Below are 27977 nucleotides of genomic sequence, written 5' to 3'. Positions count from 1 at the left end.
ATCACCATTGAATCTGGTTACTTTGAAATCTTTGCCGCTGGTGACCCTGAAACAACGCTCTTTTACTCAGGCGCGTAGTCAATGTTACTATATTGGGAACGACAGTATATGGCAGGTCTATTTAAGAGGAATGAATCCTTGAGAATATATATATTGGCGTATAGAAAGCGGAAACATGACTAGGTGGGTTGAAATCTAAGTACCTTACAGCAGATCTCTGCCTCGTTTAAGCGCTGTCAAAGTAAAATATTTGATCCACAACGATGAGGGCAGATGCTGTGAACGGACCACTCGCAGGATATGGTAGTTGAGGAAGTACGGATTCCCTTCTGGACTAGAAGCGCACTAAAGTGACTAACAATGAATCCACAATTGGTGTTTCGAACTTTATATTACCCTAGTATAATGCTAAAATTTCTTAATTAGTTATTATCTTTTATAGTCTTATTAAACTTATTAAAAAAGGGAATAGCTAATTAATTCTCCTTACCAGGCTTTTTGCATCCTGTTACCTTCCCCTGAACAAGCCAGCTGCATGCGCCTGATCACTTTACACTGGATTTGACGTCCAAGGCCCTCCACCACTCGACCCAATCAATCCAACAAATACATTAAAATTGCCGGCGTGAACATAGCGCCCATACAAGCTTTTTGGTGTACGTTACATTGTTTGTTGCAAGAAATGGCCAAGGATTCGCCCGACGCTAAGAACGGCTCACCTGACCTGTAACCTGAATGTGGACCGAAAAGAGGTTATGTATGCTAATCATTTTAGGACTAGTTCTGAGATCATGTGAGTCACCGCTTTCCTAATTAGTACACGTCTGAGGATACTGAGGTAGCTTGTTCCGAGTAACTTACAGTATTAATTTAAAGTTACTGGTGTCGCGCCACTTAAGTCACGGTACACCAAATCAAGAAGTAATTTTAGTTCCTCGATCTTATTCCTGCAGATGCTGAATCCGAGAATGTCCTAGGATCCAATATGCTCCGAAAGGCTCCCCGCTTGGAGCATAAGAAATCGACAACTGGGTGTCGCAGGTGCAAAGCAAGGAAAGTAAAGGTATAGTTGGCTTTCCAATGGATTTCGGTGTCCGCTGATCGCGTTCTGTAGTGTGATGAAATTCGACCGAAATGTAGCCAATGTGCCCGCCATCTTGTTGACTGCGAATATCCGGCGCTGAAAATTCAAACCTTTACTCCCGACAAAGGAATATCTAAGCGGATCAGAAAGAGCCAGGTTTCTGAACGTCAAGATGTTGTTTCTCCTTTGCAGAGATCATTCCTAGGCTCAATCTTCCCTGTTCTGCTTTCTGAGCCTGAGTCAAGCATCTTGCTAAGTCTTCGCCTACTTCATCATTACCTCACACATACTTCGGGGACTCTTAGCATGGCCGGAGACCCGCAAGTGCGACGCATGTGGGATATCACCGTTCCAGAAATGGCCTTCGAACACAAGCCCCTTTTATATACTCTGTTCGCCGTGTCTGCCCTTCATCAGTCAAAGTCGATGTTAATGGAACACAAATGTTGGAATAGTCATCAATTCTACCTTGACCTTGCTCTCTTTCAGCATAAGAAAGCCTTGGCCGAGTCAGCAGGACCAAAATTTGAATCCATCTGCATGACAACCATCTTGATTTCGTTCTATACCTTGGCTCTCAGGTCCAATATGCCCACTGGTCCATACGAGCCACCTATGCTGTGGCTGTCCATGTCACGTGGGATCCGGCCAGTCCTCACACAGGTATACGACAGGCTTACGATGCCTGGAGGCAGGCTCTTGCCTCTCCTTCGTGCGAAACCAGTCATTGAACACTTACCAGACGAAAATCAGCTTGAAAACAATGCTAAGGGAACTTTTTCATTCCTTTTGCATTGTCAAGCAGATATAGAATATGTTGATCAAGTATCGATGGATGCATATAAATATGGCGTATCCTACCTCGACGTCATGTACCTTGCACTCAGAAACCATGAATCTGAGTTCCAAATACGAAAGCGACTGTGTGCATTTCCTCCTATTATGACAGAAAGGTTTCTTCAACTGCTATATCAGCGACGACCTCGCGCTTTGGTCATCTTGGCGTACCTTTTCGCGTTGGTGAGTGGTGCAGACAACGTCTGGTGGCTCCGTGGCATCCCAGAGCAAGAGATTCGTGGAATCAATAGTATAATGCCTGCAGAATGGCGGTGGGCAATGAAGTGGCCATTGAATGTTATTGAATCAGGGATGGAAATGATGTTTCATAAGTGATCTACGACTATTTCATTTCTTGTGCGGAAAGGCGTTACCGTGGAGATTTGTTTAATTATTGAGAGCAAATATACTTTATAGCTTGTTTATAGAATCAAGTTCGGACAAAGTAAAGACGGGAGAAATGAGGGATTAGAGTGAGGCGGTTTTAAGTAAGGTTCATGCAGTTGTCTCTTTGTGCGCAGGCTTGATCGCAGCGTACTGCCACATTATCGGATTCTACTTTCTCGTGCCACACCATGCAGGGGGTTTTATTTGGGGAAAGGGTTAATCTGCGGGCTAATCTTGTTGAACGTCACCAAAACAGTCTGAACTCATGATCTAGCTGGTGATGTAATGATTCCGATGATGATCGCCCTTAGTCTGAACCTTCGACTTAACCGTCGGCTTTACTGATGAGCAGAGCACGGTGTAAATGTAGGTTGATTGGTTGCTCTCGGTGTTCTAATTATGGTAGTCGTTCCGAAATCAACACTAACTGGGAAGATATAAGTGCTGAGCCTCCTTCGCCTATGAGCCTGCATCTCAAAGCTATTGCCAAACGCGTGAGAGAGGTCTGATTCCGATAATGCACCATGGCGCAGGAGATTTTGTGTCGCAAAGGCTTGTTGAGACTGTCCTTAACGCAAACAACGGTGTTGTGCAGGGGCAGTGTCGGTATCGGGTTACTGTACTGATTCAGGAAGACATGTCAGCATCGGAAAGCGTATTAGAGTTACCAATTGCTGTGTACATAACGAGTTCATACGGCCCCTCCAAAGGTAAGTGGGGGAGTCTGGTGGAGAACTCGGCGAGGTATGCTCACCTGTAATCTGAAAGTGGAACTACTTTTAATGAAAGGAAGTGTCTATGTTCATACTTACACCCGAACTTTTGAATAGTTCGGCGTAGGTTCTCGGTATTGGCTTTTTATGCAGGGACTAACGTAAATTGAGGCTAAGCAGATCGGTGAACGTTCCCTCGCTTTCGGATTCTTTGCCGGACCTGGTAATCCGATCTTTACCAACCAGATACTAGACACCATAGACTTTATCCATAGATTTTAGTGATATAACTTGGCAAAGGTCACTACTATATTATTTAGGGTATCTTTGGAGGCTGTGTTCAAGGCTTTGTTCCGATGCTGTCCTCGAACTGTATCATTCAGAATATAATAAATCACTCATGTTAAAGGGTGCGATTTTCGCAATATATCTTCTCTATTCAGGAACACATGAAAAATAAGATTATGCTGATTTGAAGAAGTTATTCCAGTGAAGTGCTTTCTCTTTTTATTCCTCCTATCTACATACACGATATCTCTTCGGCCCAATGTCTGCTCTCAACACATCTCAATTTGTCCTCTATGTTATCCTTTTTCTCCCAGTCCTATACATTCTCTATCGACACAAAACAGCTGGCATCCTTGGGTGGCTATATCTTACAGCATTTGTGACCATTCGAGTGGCAGGTTTAGGAATGCAACTTGACAACAACGGGTCCACTAGCTCGAGCGCTGTACTTCTAAATAACATCGGCCTCTCCCCGCTGCTTCTGTCCGCCTTAGGTCTTTTACACGAAGCGTGAGGGTATCTGCACTGTCCCAGTGTATTACTGTAGCTAACTTTTACATAGGAGACGAGCACATCTTTCGATTGTCAACAACAAACTTGAATGGGCCCTCATCATCATCTATCACATCTTCGTTACCACAGGTCTAGCTATTCTGGCCAGTGGTATCAGCTCTATGACAAGCTCACACCCGCCCTCATCGGCTGCTTCCATGGCTAAAGTTGGGTATGCTTTGATGTTAATTGCGTGGATCATCCTTGCCATCTACACACTAATATCATTGCCGTCCCGACAAACATATCCTGCCGCCCCTAAATATGACTTTGGGAGTAAGGTTGGTAATACCTAATCCAATAACCTCTCTTAATTCATGTGTATCCTAGCAAACTTTACTAATACGATTTGGGGGAGTTATAGCTACTCTATGCGGTCGTGATATCTATACCATTGATTCTTATTCGAGGCGTATATGGTGCCGTTTCCATTTTCCAGTCCGAATCGAAGTTCGCCACATCACTCGCAGTTAATGTGTGCCTGAGCATTATACCCCAATTGTTGATCGCAGTCGTTTTCGTGGTCGTTGGTCTTATGACACGGAATATTAACGTCGAAAAGCCCACGTCGACGCGATTGGAAGAACACGTACGCCTTCCACGCCGAAGGTCGCATCGGGAGAAGAGGCGGAGTAGGTTAGTCGTACGAGGCTGATTAATTGTTTCCATTGATATATATAAAGAACTGTCTGCTGATCGTGACGACACAATGTGAACGAATCGCCTCGTATGGAGAAGTAGAGTAAAGTAAATAATACGATAGAGATGCGAAACAAAAGTCGGGAGCGGTGTGAATGAGGATACCTGCGGCGGCGGCGGAGAAGAAGAAGAAGAAGAAGTAGAGAGACTAGAAGGAGTGAGAATTACGCAAAGCATAAGATAGGGTCATTAAAAACTGATCGCCTATCTAACAGACTTCTTCCGATACAAGACTATACCGATATTACCCTATTGCAAACAATATTGCTAGTAAGACAGCTGTATGAAAGTTATTTACGCTTTGTTGTAAATTAAATTACCGCTATTTATGTCTAAGTCGGTAGCAAGAAAAAGAGATTCATCATTCCTTTACCAATTATGGCCAATGACCCGAAAGCGACATAAAGTCTGAATAAGAGAAAACGTTATCACAAGCAATATCCAAACTAAGACTAGAGGTAATAATTGAAATTTTCCATTGTAGTGTAATTGGATATAATTGAGTATGCTAATTTAAGTAAAGGACTCAAACTGGATATGTATCAGAACCAAAGATTACAAAATAAAATCTATTCATTGTAAAATATTGAAAGAACCAATCATTAACTGTTCCTAACTAGGTACGATTATAGTGCTGTTCAATCCTAACCTATGTGCAGCTGAGTAATAAACAACAGAGAGCGATATCTTATTGTTATAGTTATGAGCTATATTCTGCCCTCGCAAAAGCGAAAATCACCGCAGCAACAAGTTTCTCTTTGTCCGTAACCTCCTTCCAAGCAAAACGGCTGAACCGTCCGCTTTTAAACTGGTCTTCAAGAACGGTATGTCGACAATAGCATCATTAGCATGTGTCCTGGCGTCCTCAAAAAACCATCACCCCTCCAAAGGACCACATACCAGAAGAAAACCATTCCAAGGCGAGTGAGCAGATCAACAATGTGTCTCGCCGTTCCTCCTAAACCGGCTCCGACCTCCAAGATTCATGTGGGCAGCTATCATACAGAGTACCCAGATACTTACCCTAATTAGAACATCGATGTCGGATCATAGTATCATAGTAGGAAGGGATTTTCCGCTACTAGTATCTGATACGTAAGAAATCTTTACCACGTAACAGTATGCCATCGTCATAAATAGTTAATCATAACTCCTTACCTTCTCGTACCTTACAATATCTCTGCTGTCCATCTTGCTCTATTTTTGCAGTTTATGAAAATGACTTAATAATATTATTGAGCCTTGATTCTCGTAATAAGCATACTGATATCCACACCACTTCTAGCTGTGTGCATGGAATTACTCTTCAGATTGAGTCTTTCAATTCAGGATCTGCTAGTGTCCACAGAAACGACCACCAAATGGAGCTAGTATAGTCTAGCTAACTAATTCTCAAAATCAATCTGAGTTCTAAAACCGAACCCGAGGACATGCAATGCTGACTTTGATACACAGTCCTGGCGTAATGGTAAATTATGGGTAGGACTAGGATCAGCAGCTGATCCGCATGGAAAACGCGACATTATATAACGAACAACATCTCTCTGCCTACTCATTGAGAAAAGTGCATTCGCCTGGTTATCTATGCACAAGATCACATCGTTATCTGTCCGTTTCTTTCTTCATATTTGAAAGGCATAATGAAAAAATATACGAGAGTTTCCCTTAAGCTCATAACATTTGGTTTATGGAGAATTTCGGCAGGACTTGCTGAGCGTGTGAACCTCGATTCTATCAACTGTGCAACCGAGAGTATCATTACCAGAGATGTGGCAGTTATTGGTGGTGGTTCTAGTGGTACCTATGCTGCGATTCGATTGCGGGACATAGGTCAGAGTGTAGTTGTAGTCGAGCGAAACGACCGCCTTGGTGGACACACGCATACATACACTGATCCAGTTACGAAAGGCAAAATTGATATTGGTGTGGAAATCTGGCAGGATTGGGATATCGTGAGAAACTTTTTCAGCCGGTTCAAAATATCGCTGACAAAGAACGAATTTGCTCCATCGGCTGTTCAATATGTGGACTACCGTACTGGGCAGCTGGTTAGCCAGTATTCTCCAGGCAATGCTACCGATGCTCTTACAGCGTACGCCACGCAACTGGCAAAGTACCCTTATTTGGAATTCGGTTTTGATCTGCCTAACCCAGTACCAACTGATCTCCTTCTTCCTTTCGGTGATTTCGTCGAAAAGTACGCATTGGATGACACAGTGCCAACTATATTCAAATATGCCCAAGGTCTTGGAAACATTCTCCACCAGCCTACACTCTATGTGATGAAGAATTTCGGACTTGTAGATCTGAAGAGCATCCAGGAAGGATTCCTCACAACTGCCAAACATGACAATAGCGAAATCTACGAGCGAGCATTAGCCGAACTTGGGGATAATGCACTCCTTAATACCAGTATCGTGGCAACCAAACGAAGCATCACAGGATATTCAAGCATAACTGTCACCACTCCTTGTGGGAGGAGGGAAATTCGGGCCAAAAAGATCTTGCTTGCAATACCACCAAAGTTAGATAATCTCGATGGATTCGACCTCGATGCTACAGAAAAATCACTTTTCCAGCAATTTGGAAACAGTGCTTACTATACCGGTGTGTTGCGCTACACTGGCATCAATGACAACACTACAGTCCAAAATATAGGCATAAACACAACGTATCACCTGCCTGTGTTGCCAGGAATTTACTCCATCTCACCGAGCGTTATTCCAGGACTACTCAATGTCAAATACGGCAGTCCGACTGCCCTCGCTGATGTACAAGTTCAGAGTGATATCATCGCGAGTGTTCAACGTCTCCCGAATAGAACCATTTCGGTAGAGTCCCCTGAGTTCGCGATCTTTGCCAGTCATACGCCATTCGAGCTGACTGTATCGTCTAGCGCGATAGAGAGCGGCTTTTACAAGAGACTCTATGCAATGCAAGGCAAAAGAAGCACTTATTATACAGGGGCTGCGTTTCACACGCAAGATTCATCTCTGCTGTGGAGATTCACAGAGCAATTACTACCTCTTATTGTGGAAAAGTAGAGTGCATTGAATCCAATATGAGTAACCTAAACTACAATTGGGACACGGCTGCTTCATTCACAGGCATTTGACGAAGCAAGTTCGATGTTAGCTTAATTCCAGGTATTACATCTTGTGCTCTGCACATAATATCAGATATAAATTCATATTATTTCATTAAACTGCTGTGTATCGCGTTAATCTTTGGTCAATACGTGTTTTATTCTCCCGTCTATTGGTCCCTATATAAACCAAACATTCTTCTTGATGGCAAATGCGAACCACAGTCATGGTAAGAAAGCACTTTAGATTTTCAAGCTTCAACCCTCCATCTCGGTGTATTTTTGTCAAAGGCCTCTCGCAACGCTACTGGACGAATTCAGACCTTAGAACAAAGCGGGAATTCATATCCCTTTTCAGCGGTATCACGCAACCTTCACCAACTACATCTGGATTATCAAGGCATATCCACAGATCAGATGCATATTGAGCTTTTGGGTGTTCTATGGCAGCTCGTAGTTTGTTTAGCCCTTAACTAAAGAAGTTTATCATATACGAAGAGACTCTTAGGGGCATTTACGTAGCTGCAGTAGTCCAGAGATCATCGAACTGAAATTCTCCCTAAAACAAAACCATATATCCCAGGTCTCTAGTCCCGCGGTGTTGCAGTTCCTTGAAGTAGCCAATTCCTTAAGTATATAGGATTTTGATGGTGTGGAGCAAAACAACCCAAAAACCCACAGGAAAAAGGGGCAGATATCTCCACAAGTACAGGTAGTCAGAGGAGTGGTGGTGGTCCTAGAAAGCTCCGGGGAGCGATGTGGTCAGGGTCTCACAAATAGAGAGCCGTGTTGTCGTTTCTCGTGAAGAGTGGAGGTCATTACCCCGTGGGCTATCGACAGAGGTCATGAAAGCCATGCGGTTGGCTGATAGTGAAGATGATGGAAAGGCGCTAGTGTCTGTTCGTAGAAGGTGAGTTCTCTCGTGTTTGGCAGAGAGCGTTCGATCGACTTCTGGGTTGCCGCATTATTCGCGCCGATCCCCAAGGAATATTGTTATGAATAAAGTTAGGACGCTCGGCATGGAATTGATGCCTACAGTATACAATGGTGCCTACACTAGTGCTTATATTGTTGCCTACATCACAAGTGCTGAGAGCCTGTATATGAACTCCGTCCCAAATTGCATGTATCTATCTCCTTTTCTGTATGTTACTGTAACTAAGTTGCTCGTCAATCAATCTTCTATTTGGTTCCTCTATCTTTATGCCGCTTCCTCTGACCAACAGTAGATTCGCTACAAATATTAGACTCCCAAGGAGCCCGTATTGGCCTATCTGCTCTTGGCCATCATCAGCTGAGTAATGTTACCAGGCTGCAATCTTTTGGTCGCTATCTTGATTTCTCGGTTGTGAGACCTTCAGGCCTTCTTTATATCAATAGGATATCCACTATTGTTTGCATCCAGTCTTCATATAAGTGCCAGGCTACCACTAGTAACCTGGTAGGTAACTACCGCGCTAGGCAGTATGAATGCAGCTATCAGGACTATAAATAGCTGTACCTGCCTCATTAATGGTTTAGAATATCATCACACTTGTACCTCAGTTCAGAGTTTCAAACGGGTCAGGGTAAATGAAACAACAACAATTACTACAGTAAGCGATATGGGTATTTCAAATTTATTTCCCGGAGATTCAACTGCATTCCTAGCTAGCAAAGCTTGAAAGTAGACAAGAACACAAAACGCCAGTTCCAGCTAACCCATAAAGCCACATCTAGTTCTATCCCCAGAATAATAATCCTACGCCGAGCCTTGCTTGATATCCTGTGGCATCTCATACATGGATCCTTGGTCATATGGGGGTGGGCAGCCTCCCAGAGACTTCATACCGTGAGATTGCGATTGAGGCGCGGTGTAGTTCATTTGTTTTCCATGATTTTGCTGAGACTCGTATGGAGACCGCCATTGTGGGTGTGGCTGGCTGTTGTTCATCGGGTTCGTATACATGTTTCCCGTTTGCTGATCATGGCCGGGCTGGTATTGTTGTGGAGGCGGTTGGTATTGAGGCTGGATTGGACGATTTTGCTTCTTCTCCTCATAGCTATTTGCGGCTCTATTGAGGTGTTGATTAGCCTGCTTGGGCTTAAACCCATGGCTGGGAGCGACTCACTTGGAAGCGGCTTTGATGAGACCGTAACCGCCGGCAATGGTAAGACCAGTCTTGATGAGACCCATGGCGATGTGTAAAGAAGAGGAGAGGATTGATGATAAATACGATTGTTATGGAAAGGAGGAAAGGATGTCGTCCAAAGTATGTTCTTTGACTGTGGCGTTGATTGAGTTAAAACAAGACTTGACGGATCTAGAAGGGTATTTATGCTCAGGATTGTAATCATGCAACCTAATCCTTGTGGCGGTGCCATGCCATAATACTCAATGCGTACAGACGCTAAAATTCGGGTTCGGGTTCACTTCCTTAATGGGCACCACCCAATCTGCCAATCAAGATGGGTATTTGGCAGGGCTGTATAAGAAGCTGAACCCGGCGCCGATCTTTCAATTCAGTATTTTGCTAACTGAAATTACTCCCAAAGTGGCTTGTATAGATATTGAAATGATGATCCAGAAAAGAAAAGCACTCGCCTAAATTGTTGCAGCAGACATAAAACCGTGGGCGTGCCTCTGGAATCAGACAACCCATCTTGCAGAACCAAGAAAGCTTCCCATCCGACTTCTACATTCAATAGTTTTTGATTACACACCAGCACTTCACAGTTTATTTAATTTCAGCATGACACCTTCGACTGAAGCCCTCGAATTGGCCAATTTAGCCTTCTATGCTTTTATCTCTCTCCCTGCAGCCTACTGTCTCGTCAAACATGGTAAGCATGGACTCTTAGGGTGGATCTACGCGATTGAATATTCAGTCTAACAGCCCTGCCATGCTGCTCTATCTGTAACCATTGGAAAGAATTTACGCTCCCGCTTCCTTTCTGCACATACAACAAAGAGTACATGTTCTCAAAATCGTCAGGCTTACTTTCCTTGTCATTTCTCGAACTTGGTCTATTTCCAGTCTTCCTCTCATTCAGTTCGCTGCAACCATGCCCAAATGACTATTACCATAAGCACCGCCTCACATGATCGCCTATTATTTGAAGAATCAGGAGACATCTTAAACTACTTGACCTAGGTGTGCTGGAAGCGCGGCGTGAAACAAAAAGTTGTAGCAGTAGATTACAAGAATCGGTTAGCCCATGCAGACAGCTGAAATTGGTCTGAATTAACCTCTCCACTCAAAATTGAGTACGAGGCCAAAAACAGCAAAGCGCCATTGAAGTCGCAAACATGACAAGAACAATCACTGTTTCTGTTAAACACCGATGAAGTTTTGACTTATGAATCAAGGAGATTAATTATTCTCTGACCACCTATCAAACTTTGTTAGAAGAAAGCTATCGTTTCAAACCCAAAGCTAGATAGATTACCTGTGCCCACACTTCGTGCAACGATAAAAAATAGTGCTTCCTTCATCAGCGCTCCGTAACTGTGCCTCAATCCAGGTAATTTCCTTCGATGGGCACTCAGGGTAGTCCATTCTTATGACTGGCCCTGTACCGATTGTCTCTGGAGTAACCTTCTGTGTGTAGGATGTGAGTTTGGTTCGCAGTCGCGATGGAAAGCCTTTAGAGACAGAAACTTGTATATGAGAGAGTATTTCATCTGTTTGAAGTCAACGAAATGTCGTGGCGACAGATATGAGATATCTTTAACTCTTAGCCACTTTTCCACAAATTGCACAAGTGACAAGGTCCTGTGGTGACTCGTCAAGGAGATTTCCGCAATCCGCACAGAATTGCACGACCATGGTAGAAGTAAAAATGAACAGCGTTTGATAACGAACGCCAACAGAACTGCAACAACGATTGTTAGTTGTGCCGGAACATGGGCTTTAAATGTTGGGAAAGAAAAGAAAAATCCAGATTACAGCAGAGATAAGTTAAGTTACTGGCCAGCTGCTGGTTGATACGCTAATCCTAATCGGAAGGGCATGCATGCATCCTAATAATGGGAAGGCGGTGGGCGACACCAATAATCACTCCTTATCACGATCCTCATCGCCAGTTCAATATCCCAGAGTGGTTCCATAGGCAGGGCAGTAGACTGGCAGTTAGTCCGCCCGTTATGGCCGCAGCCAAAGACCAGATAGTTAGACAATTCCACACATTGTACTCCTCGACTGAGTTCAGCTTACAAAAGGAACTTGCCTTCATGGAGAAGCCTTGTTCGTTCAGCTCCGGGAATAGCTTTCAATTCAAACACTGCATGTTGAGATGGCGCTTAACACTTAGATCAATAAAACTAAACACGATTACAGCTAATAACATGCTATACAGTGTAGCACCAGCCTCAGAAGGGGCCATGCTTTACCATTAGTCTATTGCCTAATATACAGCCCAATTTTCTGAACCAAGCTAAGATTGAAAAGACATATAACAAAGCCTAATATAACCAAACAATCAATAATCACTCGTAGTTTAAGATATAATTAGCTATACTAATAATAGTGAACACTGGAGTCTATAATTAGCAGACCTGGAACACTAATCTGTTATCCAATTGATACAGAAGAGATCACCCCCTGACTAACACTTAGGAACCATCCATGGGATGACAAGTGCTGCTTAGAAGGTCATGAGATCAACACTGAATATTAGATTAATAACTCAGTGGTGCAGTGATTAAAAGGCTTATGCCCTGTCTGACTTCTCTCAATCAAGCTGATGTAGTAAAGTTGTATTGTAAGGCAAGGTCGGGTGCTGTAATAGACAACGACATGGCGGCTAGATACAGATTAATATTAGGGGCACTCTGTATTGCTCATTTATCAAGTGTATACAAACCTCAGTAAAAACATAGTCCTCATATATAAATTACCCAACTTCCTGGGTAGAACACATTAGCACATATTCAACTGAAGTTTTCCTTACTGCAGCACTATTCAATATACTTGTTGCTTTTTCACTGTGTGGTAGGTTGATAAACTCTCCAAGAGCCTATTGAAAGTATGGATTAATTTGCACTCTTTCAGAGAAAAATTAAACGCAGCAAAATACTGATTAAATTAATTTTATCAGATTTAAGATTAGTTCAGTTGATTTTGGTATATCTTATGCTTAACGTTATATAGAAATATTATATGCAATCCTTTTATTCTTGTATTTAGCTGTGGCTATAATGGGATGATCAATTAATATATAACTTACAATACTTATGGAACTATAAAGAAGTATCTTTATGATGGTGAAAGATGTTACTGTGATAAATATTATTTGGACTGCAGTAAGAACTATTAGACTAGCGAGGGACAGTAAATAAAAAAAAATCTAAAATCAAAGCTCTATTTGAGGGTATTTTTTGGGTGTATTTTAGGAAAGAAAAGATAAAAGCATCTATGGATATACTTTCTAGAGGGCAATTAAGTCTTGTTATTATGATGAAATTATTGGGAATTAGGTATTTTACTTTTGGATACTCCTTTGCTCTACTTCTACGTATAAAGGTATTCATAGGCTGGGGTTGGGATGAAGGAAGGGAGACTATATGAGATAACTTTCTTATTTTTTTCTTTATGGTGCTTTCATGTTTAAGAATTATTGTATTTTATCTCATGATCTACCAAATAGTACTACTAGTTTTGTATTAAGTGCAATTTCCTCGACGAATATATGGCTAAGATATTTTCTATTTAATTACTTGAAGTGGAGCTATTACATGGCAGATGGTAATGCTATCCCCTATCAAAAAGTAGGTTAAGAAGCAAGATTGCCGCCTAGTATGTCCTACCTTTCCTCAGTGCCGTGGCCATTCCCGAAAACATGTCTCATGAGTCCGATTTTTGAATGCACACAGTTGATCGTTTTGAGAAGATCACTAGTCGCCGAAAGAGGTGAGTCACTAAACCAATCAAAAGAGTTACATCGGATGAGGCTCATTGTTCTTGAATCTGTCGTAGTTCAGCCCGATGGTTTTTTGACATACCGTTCCATGTGTGTTAGATTGCACTAGCTGGCTGACAATATTTTAACTAATAAAGTATTAAAAGCTTTAATTTATAATAAATAATTATGTGAACTCGTATATAATAGATCTAGATAGATAAGTTATAGAAAACTTAGGCTTGTATTCCTAACCAAATCGATTCGCCAAATAGTAACAGTGTGAATGGATGATTGTAGAAGTATGTTGTAGCCAATAGGGGTGCTAGAGCGGGTCAGCGCGTCGCGTTGCCAACTCTAACTCCGCTTGGATTCCTTGGAATGACTTGCTTCCTCAAGCTCCTCTCTGCATTGACCAAACTCTGAACTGCAGGCAGGATATATTATAAAATACTGCTCAAAATGCCCTCGCCCACGCCCGCGCCCGACCCTCAGCAGCCTCAACAGCAGGGAGAAGCCGTCGAAACTACCGCTGCGTCCCCCTCTCCCCCACCACCTCCGCCTGTTGCCCTGACTCCAGGCCCGCGCGCCTCGCGATTCCAGGATATCTATCATAAAGCCCTCCGTGCAACTGTGAAAGCAAACTCATACGAGAATTTCGCATCATGTTTCCCTACCCCCGCGAGGCACGTGCCAGCGAGCCTGGAGTCGGTGCATCGCCAGTTAAACGCCAAATTGGAAGAAGGCGCAACGGCTGAGTTTAATGAGATTGTCAGGGAACGAGAGGCGATTAAGGGGCTGAATGAATTGGACAGATTGGTGAGTGAGGCCAGGCGGCGGAAGGATAATGGAGAGAGCGAGAGTGCTGTGCCGTAAGTCCATCCAATTCGTTTCATAAGATGTTTGAGCGAATCCAGCTAATTTTTATAGCCCTCATATGATGGGTGCAGACAACCTCTATCAGGCGCATCTAGCGCCGTACCTGCAACATGCCCAAGACTCGCTCAACGCAAAGCTCGAGACCACGCAGTCGCAGAACGCGGAATTGGCCGATAAGATTATTTCTCAGCGCAAGGAGATTGAATCATTGTTATCAGGGCTAGAAGCTGTTATGGCAGACCTCGAAGGATCGGCCAATGCATCCACGCAGTACAGCAGGGAGAACAGTCTTCGACAGCAAAGTATGCAAGTCGACGAGGATGTTCAAAAAAGTAACGCAGCCTGAAAGATCACCAACTCGATGGTATTGTTTGATTATCTATGTGAATGTACAATGTACAGGATTCGATGAAAAAATCTTACGAAATTAATGGTTCTGCATCTGTCGGCGCAACCAACCCGTCCTCAACCATATCTTGAACAACAGTGAAGACCTTCTCAGGACCGGCAGCTTTCAACTGGGCTAATTTCGATCCATCTCCAGCCAGAGCTGCTGCGAAAGCCTCTTTACATAAAGCTTCTTCCTCCCCAGCGGCACCGTCTCGACGGGCTAGTGCAGCAGCCCCGCGATAATACGTTTGTGCATTCTTGAGAAGTGTTGAGGCGTATTCTTGTGCCATCTTATAATTCCAGGGTGGTCCGGCGAGCCTCCACCGCGACATTTCAGTGTCTCCTCTGGCAATATGTACCTTCCAGACATTATCAGTTGTCGCCAGCTTTGAACTTGCAGTCAATGCTTCCAGTGCCGTGGTCAGTCCTTGCCAGCGCAAGGTCACCGATCTTTGCAATTCCTCATCGCTGGATACTGGAGGGTTGTCGGAAATCGCAGAGTTGAAAGAGGTGAGAGCTTCGGCTTTGCTACACAGACCTTCGGGATCATCCGACAAATCAAGCTCGGGTGGAAATGCGTTGCTGAGCTCCCTTTGATACGTTTCCACATCAATCCTCCCACTCCTATATAGTATTTCCGTCAAGGCAGCCACGAACTGCGCACGAGCTAGAGCAACTTCGTCTTCCCTATCTGTCCCTTCAACATAGGCCGCGATTTTTGTCTTCAATAAATCGTACGAGTACTCCTCGACCCAAGCTAAGCCATTGTGCCCATCTAACGCAAGAAGGCTGCATAGTGTGGACAGGGTTTCCAGCTGCGCCACGGCTGTGTCGACCAGTGTATTCTTGGTCACTGGCTCAATCACTGCGGCCCACTCTTCCTCGCCTGACGATTCATCTCCTGTCTGTTCTTCCGGTGCATTTTGGGCCAAGTCCTCCCCGCCAGTATTACCGGCGGTATCTGCATATTCACCCGATTCCATCATTTCAATTTGTTCCTGGGATTCCGTATACCGAAGCTCTTGAAGTACTAGACATCTTTGAAACAACTCCAATGCCTCCTGCAAATACTTGAGTGCTTCTTGTAGGTGACTTTCTTTGGGACGTTTGGATTCGGTCAAACTCTCGGCAAGACTCGTGAGGACCTGCGCCGTATTAAATAGAACATCGGCATTATCTTGCTCAAGAACGAGCGCCTCCCGGTGAGACTGGAGCGCAATCTGGAGTATCTTCGCCTGTGGTGCGGGCAGTTGGGTAGCGAGTTTGGGATGTTGGGTGATTTCGTATTGAACTCGAGCTCTAGTTAGACAAACCAGTCAACTCACTTCCTAGTCTTTTTTAACCATCAACAATATTGAATTTGATCTTACTTGTTGTAAGCCAAATCAAATGATTTGGGGTATTTATTCAGACCGTTGTCGTAAATCTCAATGGCGCGCATGAAAAAGCGCATCGCCTTGACGGCATCACCGGCTCGCCATTTCTCGCCGCCTTCTTCCTGCTCGACGCCAGCTGCATTCATGATTAGTTTCCAAAAAAAAAATAAATTAATTAATTAATTAATTTCTATCTCACCAGCTAGAAATTCATCAGCTGTTTCAGGGTCCTATAGCAATGGAAGCACGTCATACGTCAGAAGATCAAATCCAATGTCGTCTATGTTTTTGTATATTTTCAACCAGAGCTAAACTCACAGGCTGGTGACGGCCTTTCTTCTTCTGCTTATTCTTCCCACCGCCAGCTTCCTTGAGAAGTGATTTTGGTTTTGGCATTTCGTGATTAGCTGATATATGATTATGGCTTAAAAGGAACGATATCATAAAATAAAAAATAAAAAGCTATCATCATCGACTCCCCCGCATGAGGCGACATACCCAATATTCAGCCAATGAAGTACGGTTTATCTGCCAGCCCAAAAGTGGCGGTCGGCGCGCACGTGAGGCGGTGAAGGAGTAGGGACATCACATGGTGCACGGCTTCTGATTGGACATGACTATTCTCACTATTCTCTCTACCGACATAGATATGCAGAGCTACAAAGGTTTACTATGATTCAGGAGTCGGTAATTATTGCCTAACTTAGATGCTTTCCATGCCGAACGATTTTCCGGCACCGAAGTGTGCGATGTCAGACAGATGCTACGTGTAGAACGGCAATCGGGGGATTCAATATTAGCAGTATTGAGAATAGCCGCTCAATAGCGGCAATAGCCTGGTCGATCTGTTGATTACATACGTATTTGGACATGTCTGGTGCTACCATGGAGTACAATCACGCAGGTCAACGTAGGGAACCACAGTCGCAGACTGAGACAAGACGCAAACAGTCAGAAAGTGCTACGAGCCCCGTTGACGGCTGTGGGGCAGAGAAGCCATTGTGTGCAATGCCTGTGTCTTTGACTCTTTGTCGGCTGTTCCCCTAGGTTCGCGACTCGTGGATATTGAAAGGGAACTAGATCTCAGGCTAAAATACAGTCGCACGTGGAATACAAAGCCTTATTCACTGATTTGCTTACTTTCTCCTCTGCTTCCGGATGCGAGTCGCAACACGTGGCGAAAGGGGCCAGATTATCATTTGAAGGCTGAACTCCACCCGCAATGCAAGCCTTGTTTCACCAGCCATGATAACGGATCAATTGATGGCCTGAGAAGGGCTTAATGGCGATTCTATGCAGTAGCCTGCTTATTGCAACACACCCCGTTTTTCGGATTTCGTGGTATCGCACACATGACTGGTTTCACAAGTTCATCGTTGCCGGATGGCTGGGGAAAATTGGAACTCGAAACGTCTACCGACTATACATGCATGTGCAAGCCGGTAAAATTGGCATTTAGCAAGAGTCTCGTGCGGCCACGAGGTCTAGCATTAAGGGCAGGAACGTCTTCCGGGCGGTCTGTGAACTTTGCGTCGAAGAGACTCGTTGATCGCCATCGGATGTGGCTTTAAGACGACGAACTAACAGGCAGCCCCTCTTTCATTCGCGCGCCCAGAGCTTGGGGGGAGCCCGGCGACTCCATCGGCATTGGCATCCCCCTCTCCCACCTCCACACCACTGGCAAGAAGAAGAATAATAATCGGCAGTGACTTGTCACAAATTCGTCACATCGCATTTTTACCGCTCCTCTGACTTCTGCTTTTACTCGGCTCATACCAATAACAATCGTGTTCGGCTGGAGGGAGAAAAAAAAAAAGTGGGCAAGGGGAAAAATAGGGTCTTGCCTAATACTGCCTTCGATTGACATTTGTCACCCACTGGTTTTCCACCTGCACGCTTGGTTCTCTTTGCACCATTTGCTGTCCGTGTCAAGAATAAATAGGAGATGGCTCGCGTTTCCCTGGACTCGGAGAGGCCTATTATGGCTCCATCGGTACGCCCCCTGGTTTGATATCCTGCCTCCTCCCATTCACGTCACCCACCACTGCACCTTCTCTCTTCTACCTATTCTCTCATGGACCTATTGCGGTCTCTGGCTACTAAGCATCGACTGATTTCGCCATAGCACCACGAATCAAAGCGCTTCTCAACATATAGCGGCGTCCCCTCGCTCGCGGCCTCAGACGGTACTACCAGCACGCTGCCTAGCGGCGACCCACGAATGGCCGAAATCAAAGAATACTCCGAAGGCCTCGACCGCCTCGAGAGCAAACCGCTCGAACAACAGCGATTCATACCCAGCGCAGAGAAATCTGACAACCTGAACAAGTTGGCTCTCGGTGCCAAAGTCGAACGTGCGCTCGGCCGGAGGATGACGGGCCAAGACGCCGTCATGCGGAAACCTGTGATATTGGACGAGAAGAAGGCTTTGGAGAATTGATCGGCTGCTTCTTTCTTGCGTGTTTTCCACTGCATAATGTTGATCTGCTGATCAGGACGATATACATGCACACATATGCTCAATCTTTCTGCGTCTATCTTTGTCTATCTTTCCTTGTCTATCTTTGTTCTTGGTTTACCCGGCATATTGTCTACGGCTTCAACGACGACCTCCTTGGTTATGATTGGCGTCTCCATTCTTCCTGCAAATGCTCTCTTATATATACCTGCTATGCTCATTTATTCGTTGATTGGATCAGTTTGACTGATATTCTTTGGTGTTGCGGTACAGACCATAGTGAGACCAGCGTATTGAAATCAATATCAATATCAATATCAATGTCAAGATCAATTTCTTACTCAAATGACTTGTTCAATGACTTCCATGTCAAAGCGAGGTGTATATACTATCATCATTGACATCAATAGATGGCATAATATAAGAGATGCCTTGTCGCCTTAGTCACCACCGCGTGCACGGGCCCACATCGGGGTTAGGGACATAATTTGTGACGGGCCAGCGACCTCGCACTTTCCGCTCCTCGCTCGACCTCCTCCACCATCCAAAAGTCTCCAGACTCGCTTCTTTCTTCACTTCGCCCTCCACGAGACCCTTCCTCTCTGATCTCGACAAGGCTATCCTTTCTTGACTCCCCTTATCCATCAGCGCCGCCGCCCTCCTGTCCCTTCTTAGCCTGCTTTCGCCTCGAAGAAACTTTTTCTCCGTTTGCCAAAGTCCTAACTCCAGTCGCTCACACAATCCCCGCTGCCCTCCTGCGATTCTTAGCATTTAGCGCGGCAAAGCTTCCATCTACCTTTCCTTCTCACCTTTCTGAGATTTAAAATTGCATTGATCCATATTCCTCTTTGGGTAAGCACAGCCTATTCTTGCAGCGGGCTTTCATTACTCACTCGTGCTTGTACTGACCATTTCGTTGTTAGGTCTGTGACGTGTCGACAAAGAGCGCCCGTACTTTAGATTCATATTTCATATTTCAGACGCGACGTTGAGCTCGACACTGCCATCATCACTCCGACAACATCTCACTTCCAACCTAGACGAGCTAGATTAGATCTCATTCCACACACAGCATTTCATGATGGCCGACACGACTCAGGCTCCTATCAATGGCACCTATGCTACTCCTCACCCGTACCCTGACTCCTACGTTTCTCATGCCGCCGTCAATCCCGTGGGTAACAGCTACCACCCGGCGCCAACTGGTACTCCCTCAAACGGCCCTTCCTTGCAGGAGGGCAAGAATGAGATTCCTAAGGATGAGGTAGGCTGGTACTTCGTCGAGCAATACTATACTACTATGAGTCGCAACCCAGAGAAGCTGCCTCTATTTTACTCTCGACACTCTCACTTTGTTTTTGGAACTGAGGCCGAGTCCGTCCCAGTCGCTGTTGGTCAAAAGGTAAAGGCGAAGCATCACTGATTATGGGTATCTTGTGCGCTAATATTGCTACGTAGGCCATCAACGAGAAAATTAAGGCACTCGATTTCCATGACTGTAAGGTTCGTGTCTTGAACGTCGATTCCCAGGCCTCGTTCGAAAACATCCTCGTCGCTGTTATCGGCGAAATCTCCAACCGCTCCGAACCTTCCCGCAAGTTCACTCAGACATTCGTTCTTGCCGAACAACCAAACGGATACTATGTGCTCAATGACATCTTCCGCTACCTTGCAGACGACGAGGAGGAATTTGTCTCTGGCGAGACTGCCCAAGCCGAACCAGAAGAGGCTGCTGAGCTTCAGGATACCTCCGTCTCCCACCCCGGGGTTGCACCGGAGCCTGAACCGGCCGTTGCCGCTCCAGCAAATGTTGAAGAATCAGTGGCTGAGACTGTCACTTCTACTACCGACAGTGAGGTCGAGAAATCTGAGGCTGCTTCGGTTAACGGAATTGCAACCCCGGAAAAGCCTGCTGTTCCTGTGACCCCTGCGGTCCCTGTTGTTCCCACTGAGCCCGAGGTGCCCAAGGCCGAGAAGCCTCAACCCACCCCGGCTGCCAGCGCCCCCAAGGAGGCCGCAGCAGCTGCTAAGAAGGAGCCTGCTGTTCCTGCCAAGTCTGTTCCCAAGACGTGGGCTAGCATTGCTTCCGCCAACAAGCGTGCTTCCGCTGCTGCCGCTATTGCGGCTGCTTCTACAGCCCAGGCCAAGACTGCTGCTCCTTCGCCTTCAGTAGCGCCTGCTCTGCCAGCTCAAAATGCTCAACCGCAGCCGGAACAACCTGCTGTCGCTGAGTCATCGACTGCTAGTCAGGAGTCTTCAATTGATGGGGCTGGGTGGCAAACTGCTGGCCATGAGCACAACAAGAAACAGGCTCGCTCTGGCGACGAGCACAAGCACCCGGCTTATATCAAGAATGTCAACGAGAAGGTTGACGCTGCTTTATTGAAGACTGTTCTGTCTCGCTTCGGCAAGTTGACTCACTTTGATGTCAACCGCGCTAGGGTATGCATTCCCACATAATTCAAGTATAGTCATCGCTAACTTTACATCCAGAACTGCGCTTTTGTTGACTTTGCCGACCAAGCTTCGTACAACGCCGCCGTTGCTGCGAACCCTCACCAGATCGGCACCGAGCAGATCACTGTGGAAGAGCGCCGTATTCGCGCTGGTAACGCTAGCAGCAACGGTTTCCCTGCTAGTCGCGGTGGTGCCAACCGTGGCCGCTCTGATGGCCGTGCTGGTAGCCAGGGCCGTGGCGGCAACTTCCAGCGCGATCAAGCTCGTGGCGGATTTGCATCTCGCGGCGGCCGCGGCGGTAATGTCAACAAGGGTCGCAGCCAGCCCCAGGCTGCTTAAGTGATGCCAGACAGCTGATGGTATGAATAACACCAACACGGGACGATTTCCAGCAAAGAACTCTACGATATTTATCACATGCAATCTTTAAAATTACGACACGGTATTAGCTGACGATATGTTCGTTGCGATCATAAAATTTCGCGATTTGGAAAAAAGTTTTCTAGCGCGGCACTCGATTCTTGTATCAAATTTCGTTTGGTTTCTTGCGACTTGACCTTTTTCCCTTGTCTTTTTCCCCATCTTGAAGTTCCCCTGACCAGGGGCAGCTTTGGTTGTCTTAAAACTTGCTTTACTGGTTTTGTTTTGTTTCTAGCATAGCGGGCCTGAGGTCTTTCTTTTTCTTTTCTGCTTTTATTATCTATTATCCTTTAACACCCCCCTTGTCGCATTCGATTATTACTCATGATCATGTTCCCCTGGTTATAATTATGTAAATTGCCTGATTTTCACCCCCTTTCTCACCAGATTTCTTTCTATGTACTCCTTTTCCATCCCGGTGGTTTCTCGACTAATCCCCAAACCTTTTACAAGGGTTCATCTGCTTTGGGGTTTTCGGTTACACTTTATTCCTCACGCTGTATGTTACACTATAGTTCTTTGCTCTTTCTTCTCCTTTTATCTGTTTAAAAGACAGCACCATATGATGACGACGTCGTGGGTTGGATTGGTTGAGAGGGGAAACAACCGATCGAGGGAATGATTTCAGGAGGTGGAATCTTGTCAGTTGATAGGAGTTTCATCAGTTGATATGTGGATGTGAATGGACACAGAAAGGAGAAGGATTGATAACCATTACCAATTTCCTCTTTTTCTCTCTATCTCATGGAAACCAAGCATTGCTTATGTCGATAATTGGGTTTTTTTCGTCAAAAACTTAACGGCAGTAGTAGAAAATAATTGCTAGACTGCGGAATATCTACATTATTCTCAAGATTTTATATATACTTAAAAAACATATCAATTGATAGCATTTCAAATGTTGCTGTCGACATATATGTGGCCTTAACTTCAATGTTGACTAACAATGAACTTATTGTGTTAGGGCAAGGTCTATGCTTAGTGTTTATATCTGAAAAAAAGCAAATACACGGATCGACTGCAAGAGCTCAGCCTTAGCGATACACGTTCATTATGTGATTGTATTGGTTTGCATAACCCAATAAAAAAGCGCAGACCTGTAAAATAACCCCAAATAAAAAGATTTCGAGCGCGAGGCAGACTGCATGACGAGACTAGACTATATATACTCTAGTCCACAGGAACCAGCCCTCTTTCAGGACTCGTGATTCTGGATCAACGATAAGGTTTACTCTATATATTATCCCAATCAGGAACATTCAACGAGTCAAAGAAGCTCAGTTGCTCCGCTACCGGGTCTTGGGAGAAACAATCAAGAACAAACATGTTGGGCAAAAGTTGGTCCTGGCCAGGCGTGTAATCGTTATTTGGAAGCACCCATGGATTCAGACGGGTATTATTACTTCTAAAAGTTCCCATATCATCAAAGCCGCCATTTATAGGCGGCGCAGCAGTCGTTGGTAGTGACGGTGATACCGGTGAACCATTGCTATTCAGCTGTGTCCGTAGCTGTTGCGTCGTAAAGTCCCCTACCACATCTCGTCCACGATAGGCGGAATGAGGGACGATATCACTTGAAGCTGGTGTACAGCTGAGCTTAGCTTTTAATCTCTCCATTATATCCACCCATAGCTTGAGAATCCATCCGCTAACAGGCCAGGATTCTTGCAGACACCGCAGCCCGAGCATACATGTCCGAGCACGGTTTTCAGCCAATTCTCGACCGATAGCACCGGACATGCATATAGAGAAAACATGCATTGCGAGGGCGTTGAATAACGCCGGTATACTATAGCGCGACACCATTAATAAACTCGCCTTGACTATGCTGAATGGTCTGTGAAACTCACGTATGAATTTGACACAGTCTTCCCATTCCTGCTGAAAGTAGGTCTTCCATAAGTCTTGTAACCTCATTCGATGCTGACTGTGCCATTAAATGATTTCCCCACGACTCAGGATTTATGACTGTGTCGATATCGATACTCCGAGGCGGCCGAGAGAGAAGGATAACTCCAAAACTTGAAAGAATTGTGGTTTAATTTGAAATTCAGCTCTCATGATGAAGAGTGGACTCACTTGAAAGCCATTAATAACATCGCTGACCATAAACCCTTTTTGGAATCAGGGTTGATACCAGAATACTGGAGAGGGCGTGGTATCTGCTCACGAAAGTTGTCCAGTGCTTTCTCTAGATTGATTTTCTGACTGAGTGAATCCGCGTGGCGAGCCGCGTATCGTGAAACAATGATATTGCTGACTACATTTCTAATGATCAGCTCTCCGTTTTCTTTAGGAAAAGGCAAATACTTGCATATAATTGACAAGCGCGCAATTTGGTGTGCATAATGCGCTTGTTCCGAATCCTCTTCCGTATATATATCATAAATATCCTCGAGTTCCAACATCTCTACATCGCAATCGCGCTCAGAAAAATGTTGAGGACGACCTATAGAGCCACTTGTGAGAACATCTCGAACCGGTTAGGGATTTAGCATGTCGAACAAGGTCATTGATTTAATTTGGGTTATATGGAACTTACTCGTAATGACCACCAGATCCGTCTCCATTGACGAGCGGTGCGCTCACTCATGTGAGATCTTGCTGTTCTGAAACCCAAACTATAATTAAAAAGTCGATTTCCCCATTTACAATACCAGGTACTTACGATCGATGCATTCCCAAGCTTTGCGCTAGTCCAATCGCAATTCCCAGCCAGTACCATGAGTCCTTCTCATCATTTGGCCCTCCCCACCAGAAGCTCAAGAAAAACACGGCGATGACGCTGTTAATTTTATCCGGCTCCATGTCAGAGTCGAAAAGTGTCTTCGCCTGATGATAAAACACCGCCCTCGCTTGATGCCGGTTTTCTAAGCGTGTAAGTGCGAGCTCTTCGTCATCACAGATGGTGACTGTCACCATCAAAACGGCATTCAGCACCAAAAGGGACATTTCATTTTGTCGGCAGTTCTGCATGCATTCTGATGGGTTGAGGATCGGAAATGCTGGGTTAAACCATCGGAAGAAAACACCAAGCAAACGTTCTAGGGTTGAGGGTTCCAGTTGATAAAGCAGATTACGCTCCTGTAATAAGATTCTCTGGTTCTGAACAATATCGTGCTGTCCCACAACTGATGGATCATATCCCTCACCTATGGGGAAGTGTAGTCTTTTTTTGTAGCGGGGAGCATTGCTTAAGAATGGAGAGAGTACATCATGGACGACGTAAGTGAGGCTGAAAGATTCGCCTAGAAATAAAGTGCGCACTTTATCGGTAATACGTTGGTTGTTGGTCGGGTTGACCGTCTGATCTGCAATATGCAGGTAAAATGCCCCGTTAGGATCCCGGTCTGCAACGCTTGTAGACCCGTCACTTCCAACCTGAGGAGACCTAACTTGTGGCTGGTAAGAGGGCAATATCGGGGAGTGTACTTTTGAACCTGTAGGACGGGCGTCTACTGCGATGCTAGCCTTCTGCTGCTGTGACAATGTCGGTACATTCGCCGCGCGTGTCCGGGTATGACGGCGGGTGTATCTATGGAAATGCATGTCTGTTTTAGTCCACAGGTCATCATCTTTCAAATTGAGTAAGCTGGCTTACCTTCCGCGTTGGGAATTGATCAGGATGCATTCAGTATTGGATGCAAGACAGTTATTGCATGCCGTCTCTCCACTTGCATTGCACTTGATCTTCTTGGTATTGCAACGGCGGCAGGCGACGCGCTGTCTCGGAACCGATTCCTCAATGCGATTGCGGGTCATTGAGTCCGATGGTCACCCCATTGATGACAAGGCTAAGTTGCTGATAAAAAGCCGAAATTGAGTGATATATTGTTAATTGGCTATTGATATTGGATTGGGAGGAGTGTTGAATTTGCCACAATTTCGGCGTCGTCGCCGAAGTGAATCGGACATAAACTCCGATATCTTTGAGATGCCGAGAGGAGTTTCAACAAGCACACAGCTCCAATGTTATGATTACCCTCGGTAATTCCCCTCCATATTGAACTAGTCTTTACTCATTGATAGCAAATAATTTCAAATAATGGGCTCTTCAAGTGCCACCTTTTCTTTATTAGTACATGTGACCGACCTATAGATTTCTAAATTGGTATACATTCACTTTACATATGTGCCAATCCTAGCTTACTTCGAATTGCTGATATTAATTTGCCATTTTCATAATTTTTAGGCCGCCCTTACATGATACTACTCAAGATGACAGCTAAAAAATGTCTCCGTGTTGGTAACGTCTCTGGCGCCACAGGTGACAGTCCAACCGCTATGTCCCGCATGGCACGTCATGGTAATGTCGATGTGATCGTGGGTGATTGGCTTTCAGAAATGAATATTGCATGGAATGCTATCACCAAAAGTCAGGATCCGGAACTTGGATATGAATCAGGGTTTTTATCCCAACTGGTCGAAAGTCTGGACGTTGTGATAGAACGGGGCATCAAAGTTATTACAAATGCCGGCGCACTGAATACACCATCTCTCGCGAGAGAAGTAGAGGAGTTATGTCGAAGAAAAGGATGCGAACAAGTCATTGTTGCTCAAGTTCTGGGTGATGACATATCAGATTTAGTCACAAATTCCGATGGATTGGAGCACAACTCAGGGTTACATCACCTAGACCACGAAGACTGGCGATTGAGAGATTGGAAATTGAGACCTCACTGTGGTGTTGCGTATATAGGCGCTTGGGGTATTTATGAGGCTCTACAACACGGTGCGCAGATAGTAATTTGCGGCAGAGTAACAGATGCATCACCAGTTATCGGTGCCGCTGCATGGTGGTACGGCTGGAAGAAAGATGACTGGAACAAACTTGCTGGAGCTCTTGTAGCTGGACGTATGTGAGATATTTAACTCCAATTATTCACCAACTGACCATGGATAGATCTTATTGAATGTGGCCCATATATTACCGGGGCTAATTTCTCTGGCTTCAAGGATTTCTTACCGCAACTAGTCGACCTATCTTTCCCTATTGCCGAGATTGATGATACTGGAGCGTGCACAATTACGAAAATTGAGCAATATGGAGGAGCCATTACCAAATTCAATACAATCGCACAGTTATTATACGAACTGCAAGGCGAGCTGTATTTAAACCCGGACACCGTTGCTGATTTACAAGAAATCCGAGTTACCCAAACAGCACCAGACAGAGTTACTGTTGACGGCGTCAAGGGCATGCCACCACCAGCTACAACCAAAGCCATGATTGCTGCGCCGGGTGGTTACCAGGCGGAGGCAACTTTCTACATCAATGGGCTTGACGTTCCGGAAAAAGCGCAAATGATGAAACAACAGTTGAAAAGTGCTTTTCGAAACAACAACTTTAGCAAATTTTCCGTAGAAGTATATGGAACACCTACAAGCGATCCACAAAGCCAGCAAGCAGGGACTGTTTCCCTCCGCGTATTTGCCCAAGCCCGAGAGAAGAAAGACATATCAAGTGACAAGTTCAAGACTCCAATTTATGCTCTTAGAATGCAGAGTTATCCAGGTACGTGTTTCACTTTTCGACAACACCAACAATAAATCTTATTACAACAACGTCTTTGCCTGATGAAGTAACCACAGGCTATCATATGAATCTTGACTTTCGCACAATGGATCCAAAGCCATTCATGGAGATCTTCCCCGTTATCGTTTCTCAGTGTTTAATCAAACAAACTGTCAAGTTATCATCGGGAAAAACAATCGAAATACCGCCACCAGTGCTTACGTCTGAATATCAATTGCAAAGACCTTCATATGAAACGGATAGTCCGGTATCTCTTGATTATTTCGGCCCTACCGAACGTGCACCACTAGGAAGTATTGTTCATGCAAGATCTGGAGACAAAGCCGATAATTTCAATGTAGGTATCTTTGTTCGACATGAAGATGAGTATCCATGGCTTCAATCATTCTTAACGATATCTTGCTTCAAAAAATTGTTAGGAAACGATTGGAAAGACTTGACTGAAACGGGGATTAAACGGAGTATTGAGAGATGCGAATTCCCAAATATTTTGGCGGTCCATTTTCGTGTCTTGGATTTCTTAGGTGGTGGGATCGCTAGCTCTGCACGCATCGATGGACTAGGAAAAGGCATTGGCGAATACATCAGGAGTCGGATTGTGGATGTACCCGTTCGATTTCTGGCACGAGGTAGAATTTGATTATATCATTTGCTGTTTTACTCTTCAGTGCTCGTTTAGTACTTGAGCAGATCATGTAAGTATATTTACAAGATTGGATGTCTTCTTTATTGATATTGTTCGACTCTTTGAAGCCCCCCCCATCCATCAAAGTTGACGGCCAAAGAGACTGAAACAAATTATTTGAATATAGATTGTCTGTGATCGGATTTAACTATTGCTATCAACTAATGCTCGTACTATTGGCCTGTAAGGCTAGTAAAAGAGTCTGATGTCGATCTTGACATGACAATGATAGATAAATTGATACATAATTG

At 44.8% G+C, this 27977-nt stretch overlaps 10 protein-coding genes across 10 annotated transcripts; 7 read left to right on the top strand and 3 right to left on the bottom strand.

The window, feature by feature from the left end:
* Window positions 1-863: 863 nt before the first annotated feature.
* On the top strand, window positions 864-2363 carry BGW36DRAFT_135228 (uncharacterized protein). The gene is made up of 2 exons (XM_046209391.1): window positions 864-1063; window positions 1115-2363. Exons 1-2 carry the CDS (start codon window positions 986-988, stop codon window positions 2255-2257), a joined length of 1221 nt encoding a protein of 406 aa, XP_046074461.1. The 5' UTR covers window positions 864-985; the 3' UTR covers window positions 2258-2363.
* Window positions 2364-3568: 1205 nt separating this feature from the next.
* On the top strand, window positions 3569-4157 carry BGW36DRAFT_357402 (uncharacterized protein; the record flags this gene model as incomplete). Its single annotated transcript, XM_046213870.1, has 2 exons — window positions 3569-3819; window positions 3872-4157. The coding sequence occupies 2 exons, from the start codon at window positions 3569-3571 to the stop codon at window positions 4155-4157; spliced, it is 537 nt and encodes a 178-aa protein (XP_046074460.1).
* A 2043-nt stretch (window positions 4158-6200) lies between these two features.
* On the top strand, window positions 6201-7604 carry BGW36DRAFT_291748 (amine oxidase, flavin-containing superfamily; the record flags this gene model as incomplete). The annotated part of the gene is made up of 1 exon (XM_046210865.1): window positions 6201-7604. The coding sequence occupies one exon, from the start codon at window positions 6201-6203 to the stop codon at window positions 7602-7604; it is 1404 nt and encodes a 467-aa protein (XP_046074459.1).
* A 1648-nt stretch (window positions 7605-9252) lies between these two features.
* BGW36DRAFT_135219 (uncharacterized protein) lies at window positions 9253-9912 on the bottom strand. The gene is made up of 2 exons (XM_046209390.1): window positions 9757-9912; window positions 9253-9699 (listed from the first exon to the last, which is right to left on the bottom strand). The coding sequence occupies exons 1-2, from the start codon at window positions 9819-9821 to the stop codon at window positions 9387-9389; spliced, it is 378 nt and encodes a 125-aa protein (XP_046074458.1). The 5' UTR covers window positions 9822-9912; the 3' UTR covers window positions 9253-9386.
* Window positions 9913-13791: 3879 nt separating this feature from the next.
* Window positions 13792-14787, top strand: BGW36DRAFT_135198 (putative MIND kinetochore complex component Nnf1). The gene is made up of 2 exons (XM_046209389.1): window positions 13792-14397; window positions 14456-14787. The coding sequence occupies exons 1-2, from the start codon at window positions 13988-13990 to the stop codon at window positions 14748-14750; spliced, it is 705 nt and encodes a 234-aa protein (XP_046074457.1). The 5' UTR covers window positions 13792-13987; the 3' UTR covers window positions 14751-14787.
* Window positions 14788-14823: 36 nt separating this feature from the next.
* On the bottom strand, window positions 14824-16566 carry BGW36DRAFT_292979 (uncharacterized protein; the record flags this gene model as incomplete). The annotated part of the gene is made up of 4 exons (XM_046210952.1): window positions 14824-16093; window positions 16165-16306; window positions 16370-16400; window positions 16489-16566. The coding sequence occupies 4 exons, from the start codon at window positions 16564-16566 to the stop codon at window positions 14824-14826; spliced, it is 1521 nt and encodes a 506-aa protein (XP_046074456.1).
* A 1275-nt stretch (window positions 16567-17841) lies between these two features.
* On the top strand, window positions 17842-19072 carry BGW36DRAFT_135181 (uncharacterized protein). The gene is made up of 2 exons (XM_046209388.1): window positions 17842-18163; window positions 18296-19072. Exons 1-2 carry the CDS (start codon window positions 18116-18118, stop codon window positions 18608-18610), a joined length of 363 nt encoding a protein of 120 aa, XP_046074455.1. The 5' UTR covers window positions 17842-18115; the 3' UTR covers window positions 18611-19072.
* Window positions 19073-19588: 516 nt separating this feature from the next.
* Window positions 19589-21663, top strand: BGW36DRAFT_135153 (uncharacterized protein). Its single transcript, XM_046209387.1, has 3 exons — window positions 19589-20030; window positions 20087-21070; window positions 21122-21663. The coding sequence occupies exons 1-3, from the start codon at window positions 19707-19709 to the stop codon at window positions 21422-21424; spliced, it is 1611 nt and encodes a 536-aa protein (XP_046074454.1). The 5' UTR covers window positions 19589-19706; the 3' UTR covers window positions 21425-21663.
* A 720-nt stretch (window positions 21664-22383) lies between these two features.
* On the bottom strand, window positions 22384-25379 carry BGW36DRAFT_405942 (fungal-specific transcription factor domain-containing protein). The gene is made up of 7 exons (XM_046218983.1): window positions 25107-25379; window positions 24174-25040; window positions 24048-24114; window positions 23820-23985; window positions 23585-23765; window positions 23356-23526; window positions 22384-23294 (listed from the first exon to the last, which is right to left on the bottom strand). Exons 1-7 carry the CDS (start codon window positions 25265-25267, stop codon window positions 22739-22741), a joined length of 2169 nt encoding a protein of 722 aa, XP_046074453.1. The 5' UTR covers window positions 25268-25379; the 3' UTR covers window positions 22384-22738.
* An 85-nt stretch (window positions 25380-25464) lies between these two features.
* BGW36DRAFT_374886 (uncharacterized protein) lies at window positions 25465-27836 on the top strand. The gene is made up of 4 exons (XM_046215715.1): window positions 25465-25616; window positions 25698-26360; window positions 26409-27020; window positions 27098-27836. The coding sequence occupies exons 2-4, from the start codon at window positions 25709-25711 to the stop codon at window positions 27679-27681; spliced, it is 1848 nt and encodes a 615-aa protein (XP_046074452.1). The 5' UTR covers window positions 25465-25616; window positions 25698-25708; the 3' UTR covers window positions 27682-27836.
* Window positions 27837-27977: the final 141 nt, after the last annotated feature.

Source organism: Talaromyces proteolyticus, assembly GCF_021365285.1.
Source record: "Talaromyces proteolyticus strain PMI_201 chromosome Unknown BGW36scaffold_4, whole genome shotgun sequence".
NCBI classification, from domain to species: Eukaryota; Fungi; Ascomycota; class Eurotiomycetes; order Eurotiales; family Trichocomaceae; genus Talaromyces; species Talaromyces proteolyticus.
Note: the sequence above shows the minus strand (reverse complement) of the source record. Positions and strands in the feature narration are given on the sequence as shown.

Bases quoted from the DNA above. Each gene is read 5' to 3' on its own strand.
- BGW36DRAFT_135198 (XM_046209389.1), top strand. From the start codon at position 13,988: ATGCCCTCGCCCACGCCCGCGCCCGACCCTCAGCAGCCTCAACAGCAG. The intron at 14,398-14,455 runs GTAAGTCCATCC...TAATTTTTATAG, and splicing joins GAGAGCGAGAGTGCTGTGCC to CCCTCATATGATGGGTGCAG.
- BGW36DRAFT_135219 (XM_046209390.1), bottom strand. From the start codon at position 9,821: ATGGGTCTCATCAAGACTGGTCTTACCATTGCCGGCGGTTACGGTCTC. The intron at 9,700-9,756 runs GTGAGTCGCTCC...ACACCTCAATAG, and splicing joins CTCATCAAAGCCGCTTCCAA to AGCCGCAAATAGCTATGAGG.
- BGW36DRAFT_405942 (XM_046218983.1), bottom strand. From the start codon at position 25,267: ATGACCCGCAATCGCATTGAGGAATCGGTTCCGAGACAGCGCGTCGCC. The intron at 23,527-23,584 runs GTGAGTCCACTC...AATTCTTTCAAG, and splicing joins ATGTTATTAATGGCTTTCAA to TTTTGGAGTTATCCTTCTCT. The intron at 23,295-23,355 runs GTGAGTTTCACA...GTCGCGCTATAG, and splicing joins AGACTGTGTCAAATTCATAC to TATACCGGCGTTATTCAACG.
- BGW36DRAFT_374886 (XM_046215715.1), top strand. From the start codon at position 25,709: ATGATACTACTCAAGATGACAGCTAAAAAATGTCTCCGTGTTGGTAAC. The intron at 26,361-26,408 runs GTATGTGAGATA...GACCATGGATAG, and splicing joins TGGAGCTCTTGTAGCTGGAC to ATCTTATTGAATGTGGCCCA. The intron at 27,021-27,097 runs GTACGTGTTTCA...AAGTAACCACAG, and splicing joins TAGAATGCAGAGTTATCCAG to GCTATCATATGAATCTTGAC.
- BGW36DRAFT_135228 (XM_046209391.1), top strand. From the start codon at position 986: ATGCTCCGAAAGGCTCCCCGCTTGGAGCATAAGAAATCGACAACTGGG. The intron at 1,064-1,114 runs GTATAGTTGGCT...CGCGTTCTGTAG, and splicing joins GCAAAGCAAGGAAAGTAAAG to TGTGATGAAATTCGACCGAA.
- BGW36DRAFT_135181 (XM_046209388.1), top strand. From the start codon at position 18,116: ATGGCTCGCGTTTCCCTGGACTCGGAGAGGCCTATTATGGCTCCATCG. The intron at 18,164-18,295 runs GTACGCCCCCTG...ATTTCGCCATAG, and splicing joins GGCCTATTATGGCTCCATCG to CACCACGAATCAAAGCGCTT.
- BGW36DRAFT_135153 (XM_046209387.1), top strand. From the start codon at position 19,707: ATGATGGCCGACACGACTCAGGCTCCTATCAATGGCACCTATGCTACT. The intron at 20,031-20,086 runs GTAAAGGCGAAG...ATTGCTACGTAG, and splicing joins CAGTCGCTGTTGGTCAAAAG to GCCATCAACGAGAAAATTAA. The intron at 21,071-21,121 runs GTATGCATTCCC...CTTTACATCCAG, and splicing joins TTGATGTCAACCGCGCTAGG to AACTGCGCTTTTGTTGACTT.